Here is a 13145-nt window from a genome sequence, read left to right on the forward strand (position 1 = left end):
CAGGCGACAGCTTTGTGACGGTCAGAGACGGGCTGAGTGTAAGAAAACCCTATGGTACAGGTGGAACTAAGGGAAGTCATAATAATTCCAGTATGTACAAAATGGAATGGCAAAAGTAAACGCACGTATTCTTATATTTCATTAAACGCACAGGAAACCTTTTTCTGAGTTCTCTTATGTATCCCACCCCTCACAAGCGCCGAGCCACAGCCCCTGCGCATCCTTACACTGGGTGGGTAACTGGATTTACCAGCAGTAAAGATGGCAGCCAGGAGTTCAAGCGCATTTGAATGACGTCACAGTCGTGGTTACCGTTCCAGCGTGTCTAGCAACCACTTCCAGCACGGATTAAGCAAGAGTAAAGTAGCTGCGCGGCTTCTTAGGAGCCAATCCCCGGTCTCAGCGTATCCTCGGGAACAGCTGGGTTGTATACGCCATTCTGCCTTATTGCACGCAGTGTATTCTTGCTGCGACTGCTCATCGGTAAGCAGCATTTTGTGTTTGTGCCCAGCTCTTTGTACACTGCAATTTACACCAATTATGTTTTTATACAGGTCATGGAACTCCGAGGTAACTTCTCATATCCTCATATTTTTCAACTGGGGGTACTTTATTTATTATAATACACAAGTTTTAGGGAGTCATGTGACATCAGAACTCACCGTTTATAACTGATGACATCAGAACTCACCGTTTATAAGGATATAATTTACAAGATATTCATGGCTTTTGTGTATTATATAATGTATCATGTGTTTGTTGTACAGTAATTATTTGTAGGCTGTTTACCTTCTGAATATACTGTTTACCACACAGAACAGTCAGTGAAGTGCGTAATATCTGGGAATGGTTGCTAGAAGGGAAGATGTACTGTATTAATAATGAACATTCCCTCTAATTTATCTTTGGCTGCTTTCACAAAAATGATCATTTGAGCACATAACTGAAACAAGTACAAACAGTGGGGTAACTAGAAGTTACTATGCCCCAGTCCTGGATTCAGATCCAAACTGATGATCTGTGGGTTCTGGCAAATGCTAGAGGGCTGCTTTAAGTTGCCAGTAGACAGTCACTATTTATTGGGCTGGTGGGGGGCTGTTTTGTCCTCTGTGTACCGAAATGCGAGGAATCAGTGCCAGAACTAGGGGTAGGCAGAAGAGGCATCTGCCTAGGGCGCAATTATGTGGGGGCGCTGGCAGGGACCTGTTCAAGATTCTTCTGCCTACCCCTAGTTCGGATTCACTCCCGTCTGCAGCTCTCACCTACCCCTGTTGCTCGCCCTTCTGTCCCGCCCCACTCCTCCATCCCCCCCTGCCCTTACGTTTCCCCTTTCATTGCCCTCCCTGATGTTATGGCGCGTACGCACGTGTGTGTGGGAGTGGGGCTTGCCTAGGACGCCCGGTCGGCTTGGTCCTGCCAGGAATGTCAACAAAATTAGTGTTCCACTGGGCCACTGGGTCTGCTACTTGTATATTTACAGCCCTGAATAAAAGTATATAATCCATTATCCTGAATCCCTTCAAATTACAGAAAAAGCCATCTAACATAGATTCCATTTTATCTAAATAATCCACATTTTTCCTTTTTTCTTTGCAATAATAAAACAGTGCCTTGTACTTGATCAAAACTAAGATATAATTAATCCTTACGTTTCCCTTTTCATTGCCCTCCCTGATGTTATGGCGCGTACGCACGTGTGTGTGTGGGGGGGTGGGGCTTGCCTAGGATGCCGGTCGGCTTGGTCCTGCCAGGAATGTCAACAAAATTAGTGTTCCACTGGGTCTGCTACTTATATATTTACAGCCCTGAATAAAAGTATGTAATCCATTATCCTGAATCCCTTCAAATTACGGAAAGGCCATCTACCATAGATTCCATTTTATCTAAATAATCCAAATTTTTCATTTTTTCTCTGCAATAATAAAACAGTGCCTTGTACTTGATCAAAACTAAGATATAATTAATCCTTATTGGAGGAAAAAAAACAGCCGATTGGGTTTGTTTAATGTTTCACATGATTTTTTAAAAGACTTACGGTATGGAGATCCAAATTATGGAAAGATCCGTTATCTGGAAAAACATACCCGTACTCAATTATTTGTTTTCACTGTGCACAATATAATTTGTTGCGTGAAATGACCTCAAAACTTTGTGCACGCACAGTTGCATGACTTCCCAAACGTAGTTACTGCACCCTTAGGCAGACCTACTGGGAGGCCAATTAAGGAGACTAACCTGATCACCAATTAGGGTGAAATTTGCCAAGAATGCTCTCTATAGATATTCCTCAAAGCCAAGCTTAAAGGGGATGTTCACCTTTGAGATAACTTTTAGTAAGACAGAGAGAGTGATATTCGGAGACAATTTGCAATTGGTTTTCATTTTTTATTATTTACGGTTTTTGAGTTATTTAGCTTTTTATTCAGCAGCTCTTCAATCTGCATTTTAAGCATTCTGGTAACTAGGGTCCAAATTACCCTAGCAACCATGCATCGATTTGAATAAGAGACTGGAATATGAATAGGAGAGGGCCTGAATTGAAAGAGGAGTAATAAAAAGTAGCAATAACAATATATTTGTAGCCTTACAGAGCATTTGTTTTTGTAGAAGGGGACAGCAACGCCCATTTGAAAGCTGCAAAGAATCAGAAGAAAAAGATAAATAATTATAAAACTATAAAAAATAAATAATGAAAACCAATTGAAAAGTTGCTTAGAATTGGTCATTCTATAACATACTAAAAGTTACTTTAAAGATGAACCACCCCTTTAAGTTATAGTTAAATTACAATTGAATTATTAGGGATGCATTGAATCCACTATTTTGGATTCGATCGAACCCCCGAATCCTTTGTGAAAGATTCGGCCGAATACCAAACCAAATCCTAATTTGCATATGCAAATTAGGGTGGGGAAGGGGAAAACATTGTTTACTTCCTTGTTTTGTGACAAAAAGTAATGAGATTTCCCTCCCCTAATTTGCATATGAAAATTAGGATTCACATTCGGTTCGGCTGAATCTGAATACTGCTGAAAAAGGCTGAATCCTGCCTGAATCCTGAACCGAATCCTGGATTCGATGCATCCCTATGAATTATAGATATATAAGCTGATACAGCAATATTTTATGTCTCAAATCTTATCACATAAATGTGGGCCCTGCCTAGATGTCTACCTGAAAATTCCAAAGAAGCAGTATTGTACCCAATGTGGGTTGTCTACTTGTCAAGGGGTAACATTTAGTTAAGAATGGCCTTGACTACACATAGTAGTAGCTGTTTAGCAGCTTGAGTGTCAAATGTCTTTCCTTTAATACTTCAATTGAAATACTTTCTCTTTTTTTTAAGGATACTGATATGGCTCACTTAGTTTTATGCAAGCCAACAGAGCTCTACAACATTTTAAACCAGTCGACAGTGTTCTCCAGGCTGGCAGAGCCCAATTATTTGTGTCTTTTAGGTAACTATTTTCATTACAATAATTTATTGGAAAGCAAATGAAAACAGCTATGTCATAATAAGAGTTATTGTTCCCTCCATGCTGTTTTACATATAAAAATAACATTTAAAATATATATTAAACAACTTATCTTTTTTTGCTGTTGCCATTGTCCTGGGGAAATCTGCAGTGATCAAAACTCCCTGCCCACTGGTATCCTCTTCTAATTAATTTGAATGGGAAATGTGCTTTATATGGCAGATGCTAAGTATTATAAGGCAGTTATAATTTGAGAATGCTCATTCCATATTATGGAACAAAGCAGGACTTTTTGCAAGAAAATGGATGCCTAAATTTCAGGAGAAAGGTACAGGGGATAAGAAGCCCCTTTCAGGAGTCTGGGTGATGCTGTTGTGGAGTATGCCCTGTGCAGGGACCCTAAAGGAGGAACATTCCTACTTAGATAACATCACACAATTCTTCACCATCTCCACTAAAAAAGTTTATTAAATTTTCTTGCTAAATAATTTTTATAGATTGCTTACATAGTAGCGTAGCATGGCAAATAATTTGCCTAAAGGAAGAGATTACCAGGATTCTGGTGAAGCAAGGTTCAAAGTGATACAAAGTGGTTTGCCCTTTGTCACATGTTCTGGTCTGCACCCAGCCTAGAGTTTAATTTGAAGCAATTAATGATTTTGCTTCAGCAAGAGAACTGCATACTTTCATAGTCCCCACAAATTCAGTGTAGCATAAGACGAAGCATCTTTACAAAAATATTTAATTCATATTGATATCTTTATCTTCACACCATTTGGCTTATGTTCTTCCAGATGCTCGTTCCAAGAGAGAGTACAACGAAAGTCACATTGTAACTGCCAGAAGGGCAAAGCAGGTAAAACAGAGCTGTTTGATTGTCTTCATGGCAAATAGGAAATATAATGTGGTACTTTTTTTTTTTCAGTTACTGTAACCACCCATGAGTTCCTGAACTTGGCTTGTTGCCGAGCAGGGTATTTTTTCCAAGCGGGCTTTTGAAACAAATTAAAAGTTCGGCAGGTTTTAAGTGCCAAATTTTTTATTTTTTTCAAACGGCCACTTGGTGGAAAAAAAACACTGCCACTGCAGAAACCATTAATGAGTTCAAGAACGTGTGGTTTCAGTAACTGATTGCTAAAGCACAAAAGCTCCTAAAGGTGCCATACACAGGATGATAAAGCTGCAGACAGACCGCGTCAGCAGCTCATCGGCCCGTGCTTGGGGCCCTCCGACGGGCTTCCCTGATTGATATCTGGCTGAAAGTCGGCCAGATGTTGATTGTGCAGGGTTAAAAATCCCGTTGGATCGCGGCCACATCTGTTCGTTTATGCGTTCCCGCGATCTGACCGCCCATTTTACTTACATTATGATCCAATTGTTGGGCCCTAGAGCCCACGATCGGATCGGCCCGATATCGCCCACCTCAATGTGGGCTTATCGGAGAGAGATCCGCTCGTTTGGCGAAATCGCCAAAGGCTTTTTTTTTTGTGCATACAAAAACAGTTTATAGCAGACATATCTGAAAATGTTTATTTGAATGACTATTTATTTAATGATTAGGGGCTGTCCACACTTCAGTTTATTATCCCCGAACCCTGGAAATAGCTTTAATCCTGAAAATACACCATCTATAACCTGTCAAGGTCATGTAGGAGTCAATGACGGAGGTCCCTTGTATTTGAGTTTTTTTCAGAAGATTTTGCACGAAAATTCGATCAATCGAGTTTTTTTTCATGGAAACTTGATTAATTAAAATTTTCAGGTTGTTAATCCCAAACTCACTAAATCAAGTTTTTTCTTAAAGGACAAGGAAAGTCTAAAATAGAATAAGGCTAGAAATGCTGTATTTTGTATACTACACAAAAGCATGAACTTATTGCACCACAAAGCCTAATCAAACAAATGATTTATACTTTCAAAGTTGGCCAGAGGGGGCTGTCATCTTGTAACTTTGTTAAACATTGTTGCCTGATGCTGACCCTGCACATGCTCCGTGTGGTCTGGGCTGCTAAGGGATCATCATAAACAAAGCTGCTCGAATTCTGCATGGCTGGGAAGTAAGGCAGGGGCTCCCCCTGCTGTTCATAAGTATGATTGTTTCCCTGCTCAGCAGTTAGGGACCGTCTGACAATTTCTATCCACAGCTGTAAATGAAGGGAGAATTTCACTGCATACAGTCAGGTTTCTTATAAAAACTGTACACATTTTTTAATTAAAGTATATTGGAGATAGGTTTCTTTTTCTTTAAAGAAAGTAAAAATGGGATTTTATTTTTTTGCCTTTCCTTGTCCTTTAAATAAGAAACCATTCGAGTTCTGAGTTCATTCAAGGTATAAAAAACTCTTAAAATATGACCTTTGATAAATAACTCACTTAATGTTCCTGACCATTCAGTGTAGCCACTGTACAATGTATCAATTCAGACATATGGGGACATTTGGATAATTAATAAACAGAGTTATAGCTCTTCCAGTGAGCAGCAAGAATAGCCAGCAAGGCAATGCCTTGTATTAAAAAGATATATATTCATGGGAACAGCAGGTAATACTTATCCTTCCCAAAGCACTGGTAAGGCCCAATGCAGAATATGTATGAAAATGTTGTCCTCATAACGGACATTGTTGAAATATAGAGTAGAGTTTTGTAGAGAAGTAGCGCCTGGGAATAGTTAGCATGTATGCACTTGTGGGAGAGACAAATTGCAACCAGTGTTGTAAGGTTTTATTTTCCTTTATACAGATTTAATTTGCAGGCACAAAGAAATAATAATCTTCATTTCAGTTTTAGCTTGCTTTAACTAATTTCTGGTGGATTCTAAAACTGACTATTTTTTTCTCTAGGATAAAGATGAAAACTTTTTGTTACCTGAATCTGTAGAACTGGAATGTGTTCGGTACTGTGTGGTGTATGATGGAAATACTTCATCTTTGAATGAAACTGGTAAGGAAAGAGTACTATGACATATTCCCTTAGTACAGCTTCCAGCATTCCATAATGTAGAAATCAAGACATTTTGCCCATGTTTTAGATGTGTTAGGATCAGCTCAAATCACACAGGGCTCCTCACAGAATCTGCCGCAAATCCTACCCATTTTGCATTTCGTTTAAGATTAGGTTGGTGGTATGCATTAAGCCGATATGTTTAAAAATTCAAAAATCAATATATATTTTACATTTTCTTGTTGCATTGAGCTACATACAGTTAGGTCCATAAATATTTGGACAGACAACAATCTGCTCAAATCCAGCTAAATGCAGTCAAATTTATTAGGAGGCGTTTCATAATACAGATGGATAATGACCCAAAACTTACAGCCAAAGCAACCCAGGAGTTTATTAAAGCAAAGAAGTGGACTATTCTTGAATGGCCACGTCAGTCACTGATCTGAACCCAATTGAGCATGCATTTCACTAGATGAAGACTAAACTTCGGACAGAAAGGCCCATAAACAAACAGCAACTGAAAGCCAATGCAGTAAAGGACTGGCAGAGCATTACAAAGGAGGAAACCCAGAATCTGGTGATGCCCATGAGTTCAAGACTTTAGGCTGCCATTGCCAGCAAAAGGTTTTCAACCAAGTATTAGAAATGAACATTTTATTTTCAGTTTTATAATTTGTCCAATTACTTTTGAGCCCCTGAAATAAAGTGATTGTTTAAAAAAAGACTTTAGTTCCTCACATTTTTATGCAATCTTTTTGTTTAACCCACTGAATTAAAGCTGAAAGTCTACGGTTCAACTGCATCTGAGTTGTTTCATTTAAAATTCATTGTGGTAATGTACAGAACCAAAATTAGAAAAAAAAATTGTCTGTCCAAATATTTATGGACCTAACTGTATATAGGAGTGACAAAGCTACTAGATCATAATCCCATGGAAGCTAAGCCATTGCTTCTGTTTTTATGGTAGGACATTATAAAGTGATTAATGCCATCCACCCACAGTAGTGACTGGTTGCAGGATGTTTTGGTGCCACTGCTTTTTATCCATATGCTCTATTCTGTTCTAGGTAATATTAAAATGTATGTACTTGTAGAAACAATAAAATGATTGGTACAACATGGGCCAGAATATGTGCATTGTTATTTCCGTGCTCTTGGGAGCAAACAAAATTTGTATGTAGTCTTTATGTTTAGTTTATACATCTGTTGAACAGCGCTGCAGTATATGTTGCCACTTAAATAAAAATAATGATAGTAGTAGTTTGCTATACAATATTGTGAAAGACCTTATATAAAGGCAAATTACACACAATTATATTAAAAAGTATATACATTCTAAATTAACAGGGGAATTATTAGTGTTAAAGATTGCAAAAAAAAAAATTCCCAAGATAACTTGCGGAAGGAGAAACTGAGTGAATTCAGGAAATCACTTGTTTTTTGTACAGTCAGATGCCTGTAATACGGCTAGGTAAATGTAATAATCATTCATTATATCATCTTTTCCTAGGTCCAGCTATTAAATGTGCCAGGGTTATGGCACAGGTGTGTCGTTACACTGTCTTAGTGCTGGAAGGAGGCTATGAGAGATTCTCCGCCTACTACCACTTCTTTAGGTCTCAGAAGGTGTTTTGGATGCCCCAGGTAATTTTATATTTTTAAATGATTCTGCAATATTCATAATTAAAATATAAAATGTGTGTGGGGAGAGAAGGAAGCAACCGATTGTACCCTGAAACCCTGTGCTGCAGTGCCCGGCAGCTTCCTTGCAAAGGCCTACACCACAGCCGAAAAGTTATACAACAATGTCTGCAAAAGAAGAAACGCGCACATAGGGCATGACTGAGAATAAAATTTGATAGAGAGTAATAAAATGGGACCATTCTCAGCTCAAGTTGAGGTGAATAATAAAGTTAGGACAGTAGTAGAGAAGTAGAGGTACCTGTTAAGGGCGTATAGCCACATGCATTAATACATTAATATGCTCATCAATAATACAGGTATTGTAGCAGGTCCTGAATGCTTCAAAGTGTAATCCGATATTAAAAACAGAAAAAGTGAAAGGAGAATAGTATAACTCCATTATAATACATAAAACTGCTGAAGGTTGTGTACTCATAAGAATCTCCCAATAATAAGTACTGCAATTACCATGTGACGAAGGTCTGGACTCTTCCAGGGCAGTTGGCGTTAGGTGAGCCCTTCATACTGCTAGCGAGCAGCATGTACCACAACTGTCCTTTGCATTTCATGGGCTCTCCGATCCATTTCCATAAAGCATACCGCATAATGTGTACGTTTTCTCCTGCTACAGACATTTTATAAAATATATAGTTTGCCTTTGTAACATCATACTAAAAGTAAGATAATCAATGCAAAATACAAGTTAGACAAGTTAGCTCATTTTATATAGCAGGCTGGTAACTTAAAAAAGAATTGCAATTAAACATCTTTTTGAATGCATTCAGCAATGTTCATGTTCATGTGTGCTTTGCAATGCAAAAAAGGTTTTGATCAAAGATAGTTACTGGATGTTGTTTTTTATCACAAGGAAATAGAGGAATTTCTGTCTTATCCTATTGAAATATTACCTGGTTTGCTGTACTTGGGTGATCAAAGACAAGCTAATGACCGTCATATTCAAAAGGATTTGAAAATTAAGGCTCAAATCAATGTGTCTCTAGATCCAGATAAAAGGTTAGTAAAGAGCATAAATGCAATTTATTTCTCTTTGTTCAGTTTGATATACATTTTAACATACTACAAAACAAATTGCTGATAAGCAGTGGATACTGTTTGGGGTGGGGGGGGGCAGCCTGAATGTCATTCATGATAGGATTTAGGGTAAATGGCTACATTATGGTATTGTAGATACAATTTGAAAAGTAGAGCAGGGTAAAAGTCATTCATATTTTGTATATTTGTAACATTGTTATGAGCTAAGAGTCTGAAAATCCTGTCATGGATAAAGGGATGTCAATTATAATTATAATGACTTGTAATCCACAATGCACTTATGTTTATACAAGGAATGATTTTTCCTGGTGGCAGTATTAAAGCGCATTGTGATATGTTAGAAAATGGGTTCCAATTTAGACTAAAATCTAGTCCATAATAGTTAATACCCACGGGGGCATATTTAATAATATGTGAAAATTGTAATTAAACAAACACACATAACGACCCAACAAAACATCAATTATAGTTATTATATGGTATAAATAGAGCTAAAAACACCACTATAAGTTGGGCTGTGTAAATTCCATCATAACAGCGTCCTTTTTCTTGCATCCGTATTTGTAATTGACCAGAAATCTCTTTTTTTAGAGGGGACACATAATCTGCTGTAGCACTGTGCAAGGGGGAGGCAGGGAGGGGGGCCAGTGGAGACTTTTGCCTAAAGGGGGGTTTAGTTCTCCTTTAAGTCTGGGTTTTCGTGAAAGGTGCATTTTATGACATCATTCATTTTATTTTAGAACTAATAGCCTGTGATGTCAATGCAGCCTGAATATTATGAATATTCTAAAAATATTATTTAGTATAAAGGTTTAACTACACTATAAAATATCTAGATTCTTTGAAATCCATATACAGTATTGTAAATGGCATCAGGGAACTAAGGGAGAGATATTTCTATGTTTGTAGAAAATACACCATTATTGAATAAAACTCATGGAGAACTCATCGTATAGTGTAAGGCACATTGGTCTTTATATACTTCTAAAGTGATAGCCACCAAACCACATTACTCACAGTCATGAGTCCATTGCCCAAATAGCTGATATTTTTCAGTTAAATATTTGTCTGTTGTGCTGTTCTCTTTTTCAGTCTTTCATCTGCAGTGCACAATGAACTGCATATTCCAGTCATGGATTCCTGTGAGTCAGATCTTTTTCAGTTTTTCTCTAGAGCTTGTGAATTTATAGGTAAGTGGATATCGCTGCCAGCCCTAGAGAATAATTAAACTGATGCCACCTACCTATCTAGGTTTATTCATATCTGAATTTAATCTTTCAAGCAACATGATAACGTTTACCCTTCCACAGTCCTATCTTAAGCAATTAAATGCCATGGGTAAACATATTCCTACCTATATTTTAACCATAAACCCCTATTAAAATCCTGCACAAACGAGAAAAAAAAACATGTACGTGTTGAAAGACACATACCTATTTATCTATTCTGCTGAGGATGTTTTAATCCTTAGTTTGCATGCAGGAACCGCATGTATCTGTGTCTAGCCTACATGCATGCTTCTTCTGTGATTCTTTTGTCTCTTTGGAGTAAACAAATCCAGAGATAATGTAGGTGCTTCCAGATTAGAGTATTTTTTTTCTTTTCTCTAGATATGTACATGGGACCAAATTCTGCAGTTCTTGTCTTTTCCAAGCTTGGGATCAGCCGCAGTAGCACGGTAGTGATAGCCTATCTGATATACTGCAAACAGTACTCCTTAAAGGTAATCGTCACGTTGTTTTTTTTTTTTATATGTACACTCAAGCCCTTACACTCAAATACACATGTGTTTTAGTTCCAACATTTAACTTTTCTCCTGCAGGTGAAGCAGTTGAGCAGCATATCAAATGATATGTAGAAATACAATATGTAAAGGGGTGTTGAAACTACAACGTTTGACATTTATTAAAAATATTTATTATTTAAGGTAATATTTTACAGCCGTGTGGTGCCTGGTGCCATCTCTTTCTTTTTCTGCAATTGGACTACCCAATGTCAGGCTTAGTGATGTGACAAACTCAGGGACTCTCCCACAGAAACTCTGCTCCCTAGCTGACCCTCTGTTCCTAGATAACAAGGAGGCTGTTTTAAATGAATCCTCTTCCCCATAGCTCCATCTGCATCTGCAGTTCTACTTTATCTATAGGATTTACAGAATTGTATATATTGGTCTCTTGTGTGGTTCAGAATTATAATAAGACCGGAATTATGCAAAGCCATACTGGTTAGTGTTCTATAAGTAAAGATCATGGTGCAGAGGATCTAGTTTTTATGTAATAAACAAATTGAATGTAATAAACAAGTGTTTCATTTGTTCAAATTAAATGTGTGTTTTAAAGAGGAATTATCATGGAATTTTTACACATTTTGTTAAATCTGTGTGGCAAAGTTTTCTTATTCTAAATGGTTTAGGGGTGTTGTGTCAACTCCTAGTAGTATTATTCTAAATGACAGAAGGTGCTAAGGGTTATAGTTGAATGACAGATGGAATCTTACAGGGTTAACTTCTATAGCACTGTAAAGGAACACCAATTAACACAAAACTGGGCCTTTAAGCTCCAGGCATTGCGGTGACTGGTAATTAACTAACCTATTCACATTATACATTCAAAATGAACTATTCATTGGTAAAATAAACCCTTTTGACACTGTGCAGAACTACTGACACAAAATTTGGATAGACTGATTAAAATGAGAGCCCAGAAGGACATAGGGCTGCTGAGGATATGGTTGTACCTAAAATAATGAACAGTGTACAGTAGCCGTGTGCACACAAGGGAGCACACACATTTTAATTTATGGTTTTAGATGTCCTGTATGGCTAGTTTAATTCTATGCAACATGTTTTTGAAAATGTTATTGGAGTTTATTATTCTGTGCAGGAACATTCCTAAAATATCCTTTTCATTGCCATATTTTCTAGGAGGCATGGACCCACATTCTTAAATGCAAACCCAACATGAGGCCTAACAGAGGGTTTGTCAAGCAGCTGTCTGAGTGGGAGAACAGAATTCTGGGAGAGCAGAGAACAGACATAGCTGATCCTCATTACTGATTTATGGATATTTTTTATCATTAATCACTGACGATTTAGTCCTAGGATTAAAAAATAGTCATGAACCAATTCTATTTTCATACAACTGTCTTTATTTCAATATTTTGTTTTCCACCTGTCAAAATGCAAACAGTTCTTCATGCCTTGAATGTATCAGAGGTAACAGAACAGCAATAAAATGCAAGTAAAATATGCCTTTGTGGCCATTTGTGCAAGTGATTATTTCCCAATGCAGCTTGTTTCTCTTAGTGTGAGAGGTCAATCCTTTTATAAAACATTAAGCCACTAGCACATAAAGAGATTAGTTGCCCGAGTTAAATCTCCTATTTTGTGGGTGACTAATCTCCTCCAAATATTTCCATAAATATTCCCTAAATATTTCCCAATGATTTAAATCGCACCTTGCAACTTCAGGTGGAAGAATGAAGAGCTGCATATGTTTTCACATCTGTAATTTACATTATTGCATATACCCAGTTATTGACTGGAAAGGAAACAGACCCTGATCTGCAACAGTGTGTTAGATAGCCTTGATGTAGGGTTGCCACCTGGTCAGTAATAATTATGTTACATGCCAATGTTATTAATATGAACAAAGATAAAAATATAGGAAGGCTGTAGTAATGTGCAGGTTCAACTGAAACCCGAGGTGATCCATAGGTTTACAACCGATTGAGTGGGTTTAGGTTAAAATTTGGCCAACTACTGTGGGTTAGGGTTGGGTGTGGTTCAGACTTTTAACCAGCGGTGCGCACAGAAGTAGCATACAGAGCGAGAAAACGTGGGTATGGGTTGGTACAATTGTAACATTTTGTGGGTTAGGGTCACACCCATGGATAGGAGTCAGCCTCTTCTCTAACCTGGCCCTAAAACTAACTGCAGTTTTTAATTGACTGTTCTTGTACAGTGAAGGTCATATGTAGGTCAGCCATCAG

At 37.7% G+C, this 13145-nt stretch overlaps 1 protein-coding gene across 2 annotated transcripts; it reads left to right on the forward strand.

Moving 5' to 3' along the window:
• Positions 1 to 327: 327 nt before the first annotated feature.
• styxl1.L (serine/threonine/tyrosine interacting-like 1 L homeolog) lies at positions 328 to 12404 on the forward strand. 2 transcript variants are annotated; one of them, XM_018244964.2, is made up of 10 exons: positions 343 to 483; positions 555 to 570; positions 3347 to 3458; positions 4271 to 4332; positions 6317 to 6416; positions 7930 to 8063; positions 8971 to 9116; positions 10248 to 10345; positions 10766 to 10878; positions 12079 to 12404. In XM_018244964.2, the coding sequence occupies exons 3-10, from the start codon at positions 3356 to 3358 to the stop codon at positions 12208 to 12210; spliced, it is 888 nt and encodes a 295-aa protein (XP_018100453.1). In that variant the 5' UTR covers positions 343 to 483; positions 555 to 570; positions 3347 to 3355; the 3' UTR covers positions 12211 to 12404.
• The last annotated feature ends 741 nt before the right edge of the window (positions 12405 to 13145 follow it).

Source organism: Xenopus laevis, chromosome 2L (assembly GCF_017654675.1).
Source record: "Xenopus laevis strain J_2021 chromosome 2L, Xenopus_laevis_v10.1, whole genome shotgun sequence".
In the NCBI taxonomy this organism is placed as follows: domain Eukaryota; kingdom Metazoa; phylum Chordata; class Amphibia; order Anura; family Pipidae; genus Xenopus; species Xenopus laevis.

Excerpts from the sequence above, each read along its gene's own strand:
- styxl1.L (XM_018244964.2), top strand. The coding sequence starts at position 3,356 with ATGGCTCACTTAGTTTTATGCAAGCCAACAGAGCTCTACAACATTTTA. Across the intron at positions 4,333-6,316 it reads CTGCCAGAAGGGCAAAGCAG|GATAAAGATGAAAACTTTTT; the intron begins GTAAAACAGAGC and ends TTTTTTCTCTAG. Across the intron at positions 6,417-7,929 it reads TTCATCTTTGAATGAAACTG|GTCCAGCTATTAAATGTGCC; the intron begins GTAAGGAAAGAG and ends ATCTTTTCCTAG.